The sequence below is a fragment of the Hyperolius riggenbachi genome, chromosome 9 (genome assembly GCF_040937935.1).
Source record: "Hyperolius riggenbachi isolate aHypRig1 chromosome 9, aHypRig1.pri, whole genome shotgun sequence".
Classification (NCBI taxonomy): Eukaryota; Metazoa; Chordata; class Amphibia; order Anura; family Hyperoliidae; genus Hyperolius; species Hyperolius riggenbachi.
Window position 1 is genome coordinate 273,249,671 of NC_090654.1, and position 13,453 is coordinate 273,263,123.

At 46.4% G+C, this 13,453-nt stretch overlaps 1 protein-coding gene across 1 annotated transcript in view; it reads right to left on the reverse strand.

Moving 5' to 3' along the window:
- PPP4R3A (protein phosphatase 4 regulatory subunit 3A) overlaps nt 1-13,453 on the reverse strand; it is a 79,167-nt gene that overhangs the window by 12,051 nt on the left and 53,663 nt on the right. Inside the window, exons 8-10 of the mRNA XM_068254578.1 lie at nt 13,268-13,399; nt 5,278-5,380; nt 1,610-1,768 (exon numbers count right to left, since the gene is read on the reverse strand). Of these exons, the coding sequence (XP_068110679.1) occupies nt 1,610-1,768; nt 5,278-5,380; nt 13,268-13,399 (394 nt within the window). The remainder of the gene's footprint in view (nt 1-1,609; nt 1,769-5,277; nt 5,381-13,267; nt 13,400-13,453) is intronic.

Here is a 13,453-nt window from a genome sequence, read left to right on the forward strand (position 1 = left end):
GACCCACAAGATTAAAGGTTTTAAAACTGAGGGGCCAGATCAGGTGAAACAGACTTCTTTATGCACAGGTACTCTACACAATTTGTGATGCGTATCGCAGGCATTATCCGTTTCTTCAGGCACTACAAGGAGCAAATTTTCTGAACTTAAAGAGAACCAGAGACGAAGCACCCTCGTGTATTTTACCATATATATATATATATATATATATATATATATATATATATCAATGGGAACAGGACAGTAAACACCTACCCTGCTCTCTGTTTCATTCTTCTCTGCTAAATCTGCCTGTTATCAGCCCTGATAAGAATCCCTGACTGAGCATTCAGTCTGGCTTTTCCCAGAATGATTATAGCTGAGTCAGTCTTCTGTGATGTCTTTTCAAGCCCAAGTCTGCCCCCTTGTGGCTCTGCTTTGCTGCTTCAAGGATAAATAGCAGGAAAGCAGAGCCACAAAGGGGCAGACTTGGGCTTGAAAACACATCAAAGACTGACTCACCTATAATCATTCCAGGAAAAGCTAGACTGAATGCTCAGTCGGGGATTCTTATCAGGGCTGCTAACAAGCAGATTGTGCAAAGAAGAATGAACCAGTGAGCAGGGTAGGTGTTTACTGTCATGTTCCCATTGATATATTGTAAAATACATGAGGGTGCTACATCTCTGGTTCCCTTTAGAGCCAGGAATTCCTGACTTTGAACTCAGAGGTGTACTCACTTTAGTTGCCAGCGGTTTAGACTTTAATAGCGGTGTGATGTCCCGTGTGACGGGACAGCAAATTCTCACTGTTATACAACTTGTACACTGACTACTTTACAATGTAGCAAAGCATCATATCTTCAGTGTTGTCCCACAAAAAGATATAATAAAAGATTTACAACAACAAAAAAAGTGCATTTTTGTTAAGATCATTTAAAAGTATTTCTTGTTTACAAATGTGTAATTTTAAAGTAAACCAGAGATGAAGCATCCTCATGTATTTTACCATATATATCAGTGGGGACATTAGAGAAAGCACCTACCCTGCTTTGTTTCATTCTGCACTGAACAGCTGGTTTCTAATCAGCCCTGATAAAATCCCTGACTGAGCATTCAGTCTGGCTTTGCTATAATGACTCAGCTATAATGATTCCTGAGCAGAGCCAGCAGGGGGCAGGCTTGGACATGAAAAGACACCAGAGAACACAGACTGAGCTATAAATATTCCTGAGCAAAGCCAGACTGAATGCTCAGTCGGGGATTTTATCAGGGCTGATTAGAAGCAGGCTGTGTAGTGCAGAATGAAACAGAAAGCACGGAAGGTGTTTTCTCTAATGTTCCCACTGTTATACATGGTAAAATACATGAGGGTGCTTCGTCTCTGATTCCATTTGAAACAGAGCAGTACAAGCTTGCACTGCACTTTCAGCCAGCAATATGGACCACTGCCGGGCAGGAGAAGCTCTGTCTGTCCAGCCTACTCACTGTGCTCCCCCCTCTTCCTGTGCCGAAGTGCCGCATTGAGGTGGCTTCTGGCAGGTGGAGAACCTGAACTGGGCATTGATGAACAGGCTCTCGGCATTTGGTTGTGAAGAATATCGGAGACACACTGTGTCAGGGATACTCACACAGGGCCAGGAAGCAGTGCATAGACGACATGAGGACCAGCACTCTCCGCAGGATGTCCTTGTTGATGATGTAATTCTTTATGTGATATGTGTGATGTTCTACGCAGAACGTCAACAGCTCCAAGATAAGCGCCAACAGCTGTGCCGTCTGAAAGTCATCTGCAATGGTAGAAAGGAAAGGGGGAGTGTCAGCATGGGGGACAGTAAAGTATAGAACAGTACATAAACATTCTACAGGAATGCGAACACTAAAATCCCCACCCGACCTAGAGCCTGGATAACTGAAGGATTTATTGCATCACACCTTCCACAACCTCAGATCATCAGGATCTAATAACTTGACCACTCCCAGAGTTCAACTAAAACCCTTTTGAGACAGAGCCTTCTGTCATGCTGCCCCTACTCTTTGGAATGCCTTGCCAAACCCGATCAAGACAGCTCCAACCCTGGAGGTGCTTAGAGGACAACTATCGTGAAAAATTGTAAAATTAAAAATACATACAAATAAAAAGTACATTTCTACTGGAGTAAAATGAGCCATGAATTACTTTTCTCCTATTATGTTGTCACTTACAACAGGTAGTAGAAATTTGACAGAACTAATAGGCTTTGGACTAGTCCATCTCTTCTCGCGGGATTTTCATTATGTTGTTTATTCTTTACAAAAACACTCCATGGAAAGCATCTTTGCAAAGATGCAGGCAGACCCCTGTACCTGTTTGCACACTATTCTTCCAGTTGGACTGAGCAACTGCCATTCAGTAAGTGCTTTTAAAAATAAAGAAAGCCCTGAGATTCCCCCATGAGGAGATGGGCTAGTCCAAAACCTGCCAGATTTTTACTACCTACTGTAAGTGACAGCAACATAGGAGAAAAGTAATGTATAGCTATTTTACTCTAAAAGAAATGTACTTCTTATTTGAATGTGTTTACATGTATTTTAAATTGTATAATTTTTTGAGACAGTGGTGCTTTAGTTTGGCATTTATGATCACATAACTTTTTCTCTGTACACATCACTATGTACTGATCTGAGACACGCTTATGTGCTTTGGGTCCTACGAGAGAAAATCGCTTTACAAATGTTTCATTGTTGTTGTAAAGGTTACGTGCATTGCCCCAATCAAATGAAGAGGAGGAGGTATTCAATTGGTCCGTTTTCAAGGTGCATAATTCTGCATCATATCAAAATTATTTGCATGCTATGCTTTTCCATGTGTTCTGCAAGTTATAAATCTGCTCCCCAGCTGGAGATAAAATAATTGCCGCAGCAAAGCGTTATTTTGGAATTTGATTGAACTAAAGAATGCAGAAGTTAAACAGTGGCTACACATTCAATTGTCTCCCATTCTTTGTGAGTTGTGTCTGCTGATCATTACACACTGTAAGGTCTCGTTCACATCTAAAAATCGAAATCACTGACACCAGTGATTTTTTATTTTGTGGGCGATTTTTTTTTCCTCCCAGCACTCAGGTGGGCGCTGCGGTTTTTGTTTTTTTTAAAAGCGCTTTTCTAAGCGCTTTTGCAGAGCGATTGAGTTTCTTCACTCCCTGGCGCATGTAGGGTGAACTCTTTGATACAGAAAATAAATACAATGTATTTATTCTTAAAAACGTGAACGCAATCGCTGGACAAAGCGATTTTGTGAGAGTTTTTGCTTCTTTCCTATACCTTCCATTGAGGCAAAACGCCTCAAAAATGGTACAGGCAGCGCTTTGCTGAGCGGATCGCAAACAAACTGCTCAGATGTGAACTCTCTCATAGGAAATCATTGCACAAGCGCTTTGAGGGAGATTTTGAAAATCGCCAGAGCTTGAAAAAAAAGGTCAAAAAACGCCCTTAGTGTGACTGAGCCCTAATAGAGCAACATCCTCTTTTGCTTCAAGGACTCCCAACCTGAGGCAAAGCTACCTCAGGTAAGCACAGGTGTGTGTACATGCTGGATCCAGATATATCTGGGCACTGTCTGTTCCTCTCCCCTTCTTCTTTAAAGAGGAACTCAAGTCTAAACAAACATACTGTCATTAAGTTACATTAGTTATGTTAATTAAAATAGATAGGTAATATAATCTTTTACCCACCCTGTTTTAAAGAGACTCCGTAACAAAAATTGCATCCTCTTTTTTTATCATCCTACAAGTTCCAAAAGCTATTCTAATGTGTTCTGGCTTTCTGCAGCACGTTCTACTATCACCATCTCTGTAATAAATCAACTTATCTCTCTCTTGTCAGACTTGTCAGCCTGTGTCTGGAAGGCTGCCAAGTTCTTCAGTGTTGTGGTTCTGTGATGCATCTCCCCCCTCCAGGCCCCTCTCTGCACACTGCCTGTGTGTTATTTAGATTATGGCAGGTTCTCTCTGCTCTATTATCTTTTACAAGCTGGATAAATCCTCCTCTGAGCTGGCTGGGCTTTCACATACTGAGGAATTACATACAGGCACAGCTGTCTGCACTCTGCAGGAAGAAAAAGCCTGACACTTCAGTGGAAGATAGCTGCAGGGGGAAAGAAACACAAATGATCTCTTGAGATTAAAATGGAAGGCTGTATACAGCCGGCTTGTGTATGGATGTATTTTCTATGTGTGGGCATACTGTACATCAACCTACTTCCTGTTTTGGTGGCCATTTTGTTTGTTTATAAACACACTTTTAAAAACTGTTTTTAACCACTTTTAATGCGGCGAGGAGCGGCGAAATTGTGACAGAGGGGAATAGGAGATGTCCCCTAACGCACTGGTATGTTTACTTTTGTGCGATTTTAACAATACAGATTCTCTTTAAAAGAACAGGCAAATGTTAGATTTCATGAGGGCATCCATCTTTTTGGTTGAAAGGAGGTGACAGGGAGCATGAGACACAGTTCCAACTGTCCTGTGTGCTGATCACCCCTCCCAGTTGCTAGGCAACGTGAACAACAACATAGGAAATCCCATCATGATTTGCACAGCATCAGGGAAAAAAGCCCAGTCAGTTTTCTTTGATAGGTGGAGCTTAGCTAAAAATGCAGCTAAAAATTATGCTTTGGTAAGAAAAACAAAGTTCTGATGCTGTGAAACTATTAAACACCAAGCCTTTTCAGTGCTGCCGAGTACATTTTTAGTCCGGAGGTTCACTTTAAGCAAAAGTCAGATTATGGGGTGGGGTAAGCTGGGTGGGGGGGGGGGGGGGGGGGGGGGGGGAAGGGGAACGAGGAGAGGAATAGACAACACACAGAAGCATGTGGCTCAAGCATGAATAGTCCTCTGTGCTTACCTTATGCTGGGAATACACGGTACAATTAGATGGCTCGATTGATCATTTCCGACATGTCCGATCGCCCGCCAGATCGATTCCGCAGGCAGGACAATGGAAAAAATAAGGAAAACGAGCAGAAGATAGAATCGCCCGCGGGGACGGAGCGGGAATCGATCCGGCGGCATAATCGATTCGCGGACACGCACAGTGTATTCCCAGCATTAGGAAGCTTTGCCTCGGGTCGGGTGTGCTCTAAAAATCGTTTCGATTGATTTCAGCTGATAATCAATTACAATTGGGAGGTCATGATCATTATGATCTAATCTGGTGGATCTCACCGCAGTTCGAGAGATGTACCTTTACTAGCCTTTACTAGTATCCCATAGACTACCTCTATTCACACAGGCCAAACCTCTCCCCAGAGCACACAGACCTTTGCTGGGCTTCTCCTCTGTAGTGTTGGCCAGGAGGGGGGCCGTGAGGACGTGCATGCAGTGCTTGTAGAAAAATCCCAGGAACTCAGTCTTCTCCGTTTTCTAAAATAAATAAAATATATTAGTAAATAGAGTCATAAATCGGCAAGGTGAGCCAGGAGAAATAACCAACATCTAAGACTGACTTAATATGAGCAAACACCGTTTTAACCCTTTAGCAGCCAATTTATTTAGAGGCTTGCAAGTGTTCCAGGCCAATCTATTTTTAGCACATATTTTATTTCTTATTAGTTATATTCCTCTTCTTCCAATTAGTACTGCTGTAATGCGATTTTATGGACATGACACTAGGAGGCAGTGTGAGACAATAACAGAGGACTTCTGCTTTCAGTTTCTATATTAGCTGCTAGTAGAGAGAGATCAAAGCATTCCAAGAATTTACGGCATAATGAGTTCTGCCGCCAGGGGTCAAAAGCAGTGCACTTATCTAACACAAGGTAACTATTAAGTTGATAATGGGTTAGAAAATAGTAACTTTACCTTTTTTTTTTAAAAAATTTTTGCAGGCTGAGTGGTCTTACAGACTTTACTCTTACAGCAGCAGTTAGAGAGACAGCTGCTCTTGGGAGTATTATTTATAATGCAGTGAAAGACACCCTCTTTCCACACAGCCCAGCACCACAGAGTGCAATCTAAACACTATCTGATCAGTAACAGACTAGAGTTTATACGTTGTAGAAAACACTGCTGCAATGTAATTCCTCCACACCTTCCATAGTTTAAAACCAAGTCCTTTATTAAATAATCGTAGAAATAGCACAAAGTAGAACAGCAAGCAGCCGACGCGTTTCTGACCCTACCAGGTCCTTAGTCGTGGCCAATATGACATGTTCCTAGCAGAGTGTTCTCCCCCGGGCTAATTAGGTGGGCGGGCCGCCCGGGTGTTTTCAAACCCCACTCAGCTGCCAAAAAAGTGTGTGCTGAGGGCTGTGATTGGCTGGTGCCCTCATCGGCCACAAGCAGTGTGGGTAGGTGAATGCCCACAAGTGCAGAAGCTGGTGTCCGACCTCTATCCCCCCTCCCTCTTCCCCCACTCAACCAGCTCTGCCGGCGGAAGATTCAGCGTCACCGGCTCTGGACTATCTCAAACACTAGAGCACCAGCTAGCCACCTTATCCATGCTGTTTCCTGTCCTCTCTCTGCGATGCTGCATACACTACTTCCTGTTTTAGTGTGCGGAGCATCGGAGAGGGGAGACAGTGTGGATCAGGCGGCTGGCTGGTGCTCTAGCGTTTGAGATAGCCCAGAGCCGGTGACGCTGAATCTTCCGCCGGCAGAGCTGGTTGAGCGGGGGAAGAGGGAGAGGGGAATAGAGGTCGGACCCCAGCTTCTGCACTTGTGGGAATTCACCTACACCACACTGCTCATGGCCGAGACACTCTGCCCCCCACCAAATCGCCGATGAGGTTTGTGAGAGCCAGTGACGCTGTATCTAGGGGGAGGGGGGGGTGTGAAGTGAGTTGCACACCCTCCCCACTAGCCCACCAGCCTGACCACCTGCCCATCTCCCCACTAGCCCACCAGCCTGACCACCACCCCACCAGCCTGACCACCAGCATGTCCACTAGCCCACCAGCCTGACCACCACCCCACTAGCCCATCAGCCTGACCACTAGCCCACCAGCCTGGCCACCACCCCACTAGCCACCAGCCTGACCACCTCCCCACTAGCCCACCAGCCTGACCACCACCCCATGAGCCACCACCAGCCTGACCTACCCACCCCATGAGCCACCAGCCTCACCACTTACCAACCCACCCCACTAGCCACCAGCCTGACCACCTCTCCACTAGCCCACCAGCCTGGCCACCACCCCACACTAGCCACCAGCCTGGCCACCTCCCCACTGGCCCACCAGCCTGACCACCTCCCCACTAGCCCACCAGCCTGACCACCACCCCATGAGCCACCAGCCTCACCACTTACCAACCCACCCCACTAGCCACCAGCCTGACCACTTCTCCACTAGCCCACCAGCCTGACCACCTTCCCACTAGCCACCAGCCTGACCACCACCCCATGAGCCACCCAGCCTGACCACCACCCCATGAGCCACCCAGCCTGACCACCTACCCACCCCACTAGCCACCAGCCTCACCACTTACCAACCCGCCCCACTAGCTACCAGCCTGACCACCTCTCCACTAGCCACCAGCCTGACCACCACCCCATGAGCCACCCAGCCTGATCACCTACCCCATGAGCCACCCAGCCTGATCACCTACCCCACTAGCCACCAGCCTGACCACTTACCAACCTGCCCCACTAGCCACCAGCTTGACCACCCACCCCACTAGCCACCAGCCTGACCACCTACCCCACTAGACACCAGCCTGATCACCTACCCCACTAGCCACCAGCCTGACCACCTAACCCACTAGCCACCAGCCTGACCACCTAACCCACTAGCCACCAGCCTGACCACCTACCCCACTAGCCACCAGCCTGACCACCTACCCCACTAGCCACCAGCCTGACCACCTAACCCACCAGCCACCAGCCTGACCACGTAACCCACCAGCCACCAGCCTGACCACCTAACCCACCAGCCACCAGCCTGACCACCTAACCCACCGGCCACCAGCCTGACCACCTAACCCACTCACAGCCGTGATAACATGTAAATCGTGGTGCTCATTTCCCACTGGCATGCGTCGTATTTTTCCGTAACACAATTGTCGTGCTCCGTTCCCGGCAGCTATATGGAGCAATCACGGGTAGTGTAAATTGTAGGTTGCGTGATCTCAGCGCAATTGCGATCGCACATCCTAGTGGAAAAGGGCCCTTACTTCCCCACCCGGCTACTTTTTCATGCCACCCGGCTGAAAAAAAATTTCTAGGGAGAACCCTGTAGCAGTCTTTAATACCCAGAGACCACATCTACCACCTTCACAGGCAACTCATATTCTTAGAGGGGAATAGCCCTGGTAGAAGGAGAGTGGGCTCCAGCATATTGCACAATTATTTGCATACAAACATAGCTTAAAAAATATACATTACATTAAAAAACAACAATAGTGAACTGGTGGGGCCAACCGTCTAAATCTCACTACTATCATTACAGTTATTACAACACCCCAAAAGGGGGAAAGAAGGAGAAGAGGGGGGGGGGGGGGGGAAGTGATAATTAGGAGGGAGGGTAACAGAAGAAGACGAGGAAGGGGAAGAGGAATGCGGGGGGGGGGGGTTGGGAGGGGATGTAAGCCTAATTCATCTCAAAATGGATCAAAGGGATGTAAATACAGGAATTTGATGCAAGTAATACATGGGAAAACTAAGCAACCCCTTAGCACCAAGTCAAGTACCAGAGAGACCATTCCTCAGACTTCACTCCAAGTCCCCAAGTAAGGTTCACACAAATAAATTAACGTCCAGTGTTCTCCCCAGGACCAATTAGGTGGGCGGGGCGCCCGGCTGTTTTCAGACCCCGCCCAGCTGTTGTCATTCACCCACCCAGCTGCAAAAAACCCCAGGCAGGAGCGCTCCATTGGCTGCTAGCAATCAGCGTCCAGCTCTCGCACAATATGGAGAGCTGACGCTGTACACTGCAGGAGCGCTCCTCTGCCTGCCATCTCACGCTGTCTGGTGGAGCCGGGATTGGCTGGGCGGGTTGTAAGGGGCGGCACCATGTCATGTAGCTGGAAACTCCTGCTCCATCTCTGCCTCCCGCCCTCCAATGAAACAGGCTTTATTTTATGCTGGCAGCGGAAAGAGAGGCAGCCAAGCAAGCATGCCAACACATCTTTCTCAGCAGCCTGCAAAAGTTATGAGAGGAGAGAGACCATGTGGGTTGTTCTGTAATCAGGGACAGTCAGTCAGGAGGGACTCCTTCATTCTCCATCCACTCAGACAGCAGATAACAACCATGCCCTTTAGATAAGGAGCTGCTGGTCTAATCAGCTAGAAGAGGTGATATAACTTCAGAGCTCACACATTTGCTTTCTTTTGTTTACGTTCAGTTCGGGGGAGGATGGAGCATTACAGGGCATGTAGAGTGACAGTGTATCTGAGGCAGCCTCCTCTGCACTCTCCTCTGCTCCAGAGTCCCAAACTATATTAAAGGGATACTGTAGGGGGGTCGGGGGAAACGAGCTGAACTTACCCGGGGCTTCTAATGGTCCCCCGCAGACATCCTGTGTTGGCGCAGCCACTCACCGATGCTCCGGCCCCGCCTCCAGTTCACTTCTGGAATTTCTGACTTAAGTCAGAAAACCACTGCGCCTGCACGCCCGTGTCCTCGCTCCCGCTGATGTCACCAGGAGTGTACTGCGGTACACAGACCATACTGGGCCTGCCCTGTGCTCTCTTGATGACATCAGCGGGATCGAGGACACGGCAACGCAGGCGCAGTGGTTTTCTGACTTTAAAGTCAGAAATTCCAGAAGTGAACTGGAGGCGGGGCCGGAGCATCGGTGAGTGGCTGCGCCAACACAGGATGTCTGCGGGGGACCGTTAGAAGCCCCAGGTAAGTTCAACTCATTTTCCCCTGACCCCCCTACAGTATCCCTTTATAGTAAAAAAAAAAAAAATGCAATCTTCTCTCCAGCTGTGTCTTTATCTACCCCCAGCTTGCATCCTGTCAGTAATGCTCCACCTCCCCCTTCAACAATCATTCTGCAGGAACAAAGTGGACCTGAACTCTTGCATAGAAGGAAAACAGTGAAATGTACCCTGCATGTATTTATAGAGTCTAGCCTGTCTAATTACCCCTCTTGTCTAATCACAATTTGTAGTTTTATTGCTCCCCTGTCACCTGACTGCTATGGCAGATAAACTCATTTGAAAGCACAGGAAGTTAACAACATGTCTGCTTCCTTGAAAGCAGGAAGTAGAAACAGTGCAGATTTATTGTAGAATTTGTATCGGCTGTAACAATGAAATGTCTTCCATTAAAGTTTATTATGTTGCTTATCTTTTAGAGAAGAGAAGAAGTTCTGAGTGCTGGTCTGCTTTTAGGCTGCTTTCACAGTGAGACGTTACAGGCGCACGTTAGTGCAGCCTGTAATGCTCCCCAAAGCACAGCAATGTAACTGCAATGGGCTGTTCACAGTGCCCACGTTGTGTTACATTGTAATGCTGCACGTCAATCTAAAGTGCAGCATGCTACGGCGTTAGAGCGGCTTTGCCGCGTTAGCCTGCTTGCACAGTGCAGTGATTAGCCACAGGGCTAATTAATATTCACTGCACTGTGCTGACGTCACTGGCGGGACCACGTGATGTGAAGTGTTCCGCTCACGTGGTCTCCACCAGCGCATGCGTACTATAGTACGCATCACGGACACATCAAAGAGCCGCTTAACGCGGCTCTTTGCTAACGTCCTCTGCCACCACCACCATGCGTTGCGTTAGGTGCACGTTATGCGACCTTAACGTAGCACCTAACGCAACGTCTTAGTGTGTAAGTAGCCTAAAGGAACCTGAGCACCATAATCCTGAAATACTTTCTCCCTAATGCTGGGTACACACGATGCAATTTTCTGACAGATTTACGGTCAGATGGACTATTTCCAACATGTCCAATCTGATTTCTGATCAAATTTCCGCTCGATTTCCCATAGAAGTAAACGGAAAATCGATTGAAAATCAGATATAACATGTTGAAAATAGTCCATCAGACAGTAAATCTGTCAGAAAATTACATCGTGTATACCTAGCAGGTACATCGGCTCCTCTCCTCATCCTCCCCCTATGCTGTAAGCAGAGTTGCACTTGTCCTGCACTTCCCCGCCGCACGCCACCCGGCTACTTTTTCATGCCACCCGGCTGGAAAAAAATCCTGGGGAGAACACCGACGTCCCATCTATGGTTCAACACCTTAGGTGCTCTAGTACTCTGATTAAAATCCAAAAATCTGCTGCAATGAGTGCAGGTGCTGCTCTTCTTCCTAGCCTCCTGATTGGATGGCGATGGGGGTTACATGATGTCTTTCTGGCCAATAAGGCATGAGAACGTCCTTCCCGTCAAGGACACAAAGGGCTTCAATTCATGGCCACAAACTTTCGGGGCATCCTGGCACCCAAGGGTCTTTGGTAGGGTAACAGTAAAAAAGGGCGCAGGAGGCTAGTGGACAAATCGGGCGCCGCCATTCACTCCTATAATAATTATCGTTTAATGGGCGCCGAACAGGAAAAAAGGGCGCCCGAGAATAATAACGTTTTCCAACGGCGCCCGAAGATTTTTCATGTTTTATAACTGCTTGTGATGATTTACGTTTCTTATTTCAATAAAACATTATTTTAAATGTTATCCCTTACTGCTTGTAAAACATTATTATTTACGAAACAAAGCGATCAGTACGTAATGTAAATTGTAATATATTTTATCCCTTACTGTTTTTAAAACATTATTCTACACACAATACAGTGAGCAGTAAGGAGGGTCTTAGGTTTAGGCACCAACAGGGGGGTCTTAGGTTTAGGCACCAACAGGGGGGTCTTAGGTTTAGGCACCAACAGGGGGGTCTTAGGTTTAGGCACCAACAGGGGGGTCTTAGGTTTAGGCACCAACAGGGGGTCTTAGGTTTAGGCACCAACAGGGGGGTCTTAGGTTTAGGCACCAACAGGGGGGGTCTTAGGTTTAGGCACCAACAGGGGGGGTCTTAGGTTTAGGCACCAACAGGGGGGGTCTTAGGTTTAGGCACCAACAGGGGGGGTCTTAGGTTTAGGCACCAACAGGGGGTCTTAGGTTTAGGCACCAAGAGGGGGGGTCTTAGGTTTAGGCACTAACAGGGGGGTCTAGGGGTTAGGGGTAGGTACAGGGAGGGTTACTTAGGCACCAACAGGGAAGTCTTAGGTTTAGGCATCAACAGGGGGGTCTTAGGTTTAGGCATCAACAGGGGGGTCTAGGGGTTAGGGGTAGGTACAGGGAGGGTTACTTAGTAAAGTTTTTTTAAACGTTATTATACGTTTCACTATTTAAACGGAAGATTAACGTTTTTACAATTGCCGATTTAATGCACATTATTTAATGATTTATAACTTTATAAAACATTAATTTTAAACGAAATACAGTACAATACATTTTTAAACGTTATCCATGCTTATTGTTTAAAACCCCGCGCCCTTTTTTCCCAGCGCCTCTTTTTAACGTACGCGTTTGGTAGGGGGATGTGGGAAGCCTCTGCAGGATTCAGAGGATTCCTTCTACCGATGTAAGTACCATATCACTATTTTTTCTGTTTTTAAAGACACAAGTTTACTTTAAAGCAGCAGGGACATACTATACTAGGGGGGGAAAAAAAACTCATAAAAGTAGATAAATTCTTGCTCTACTTGCATATGTATTGTACTGTCCAGGTTTTGCTTTAGTTAATTTAATATAGTAAATAAAGTGAAAATGACTCCAGACATTTTCCATCTTTACTGCCTCTGACTAAAGCCAATCCTGATGTAATTTCCTCCCTTACTCTTTTTCCCCTCCTGCCTGAAATGGTGTATGCATCCCCACTGAGCTCTGTACTAAAACTGCACTGGTTTATTTAGCTTGCTTTGTAAATACACGTGAGCACAGCATAGATAATATTTCAGCAGCTTCTGCAGAGGGGTGAGGTGCATTTTCCTTCTCAGCCTCATTTCACACTGAACTGCCCTCAGCCAATCAGTGAGGAGCAGGGATGTGGGAGGGGCGATAACAAGCTTCCCTCTCCCTGGCAGTGTACCAGAATAGAACTAGGCTGACTAAGAAGATTCATTACAGCAGACACATTTATGATTATATTGGAATGTTTGCAATTCAGACTACATGTAGACTGCATAATAAACACAGACCAGTGAGTAAATGGAGTTTGATTTAATAGCTGACTATCCAGTTTAAAAAATATATAAAAAAATTACAGCAGTAAACATTAAAAAATACATTATAATAAACAAAATATGCAATTCACCACAGTATAAAGAAGATAAACTACTACACCTAGAATATCATCTTACACTGGTTGTCGCGAGCATGTTATCTGGATCCACTAATGTCCGTAGCAGCCCTGTGAGTTGCACAGCGCCCCCTAGCTCTGGATCCGTGTCACATATCATATGTTCAATGATGAGATTGATCAGAAGGATGTCCTGGAAATGGAAAACAGAAAAGTTATCAGTAATCCATCAGTATTACGCTTACAT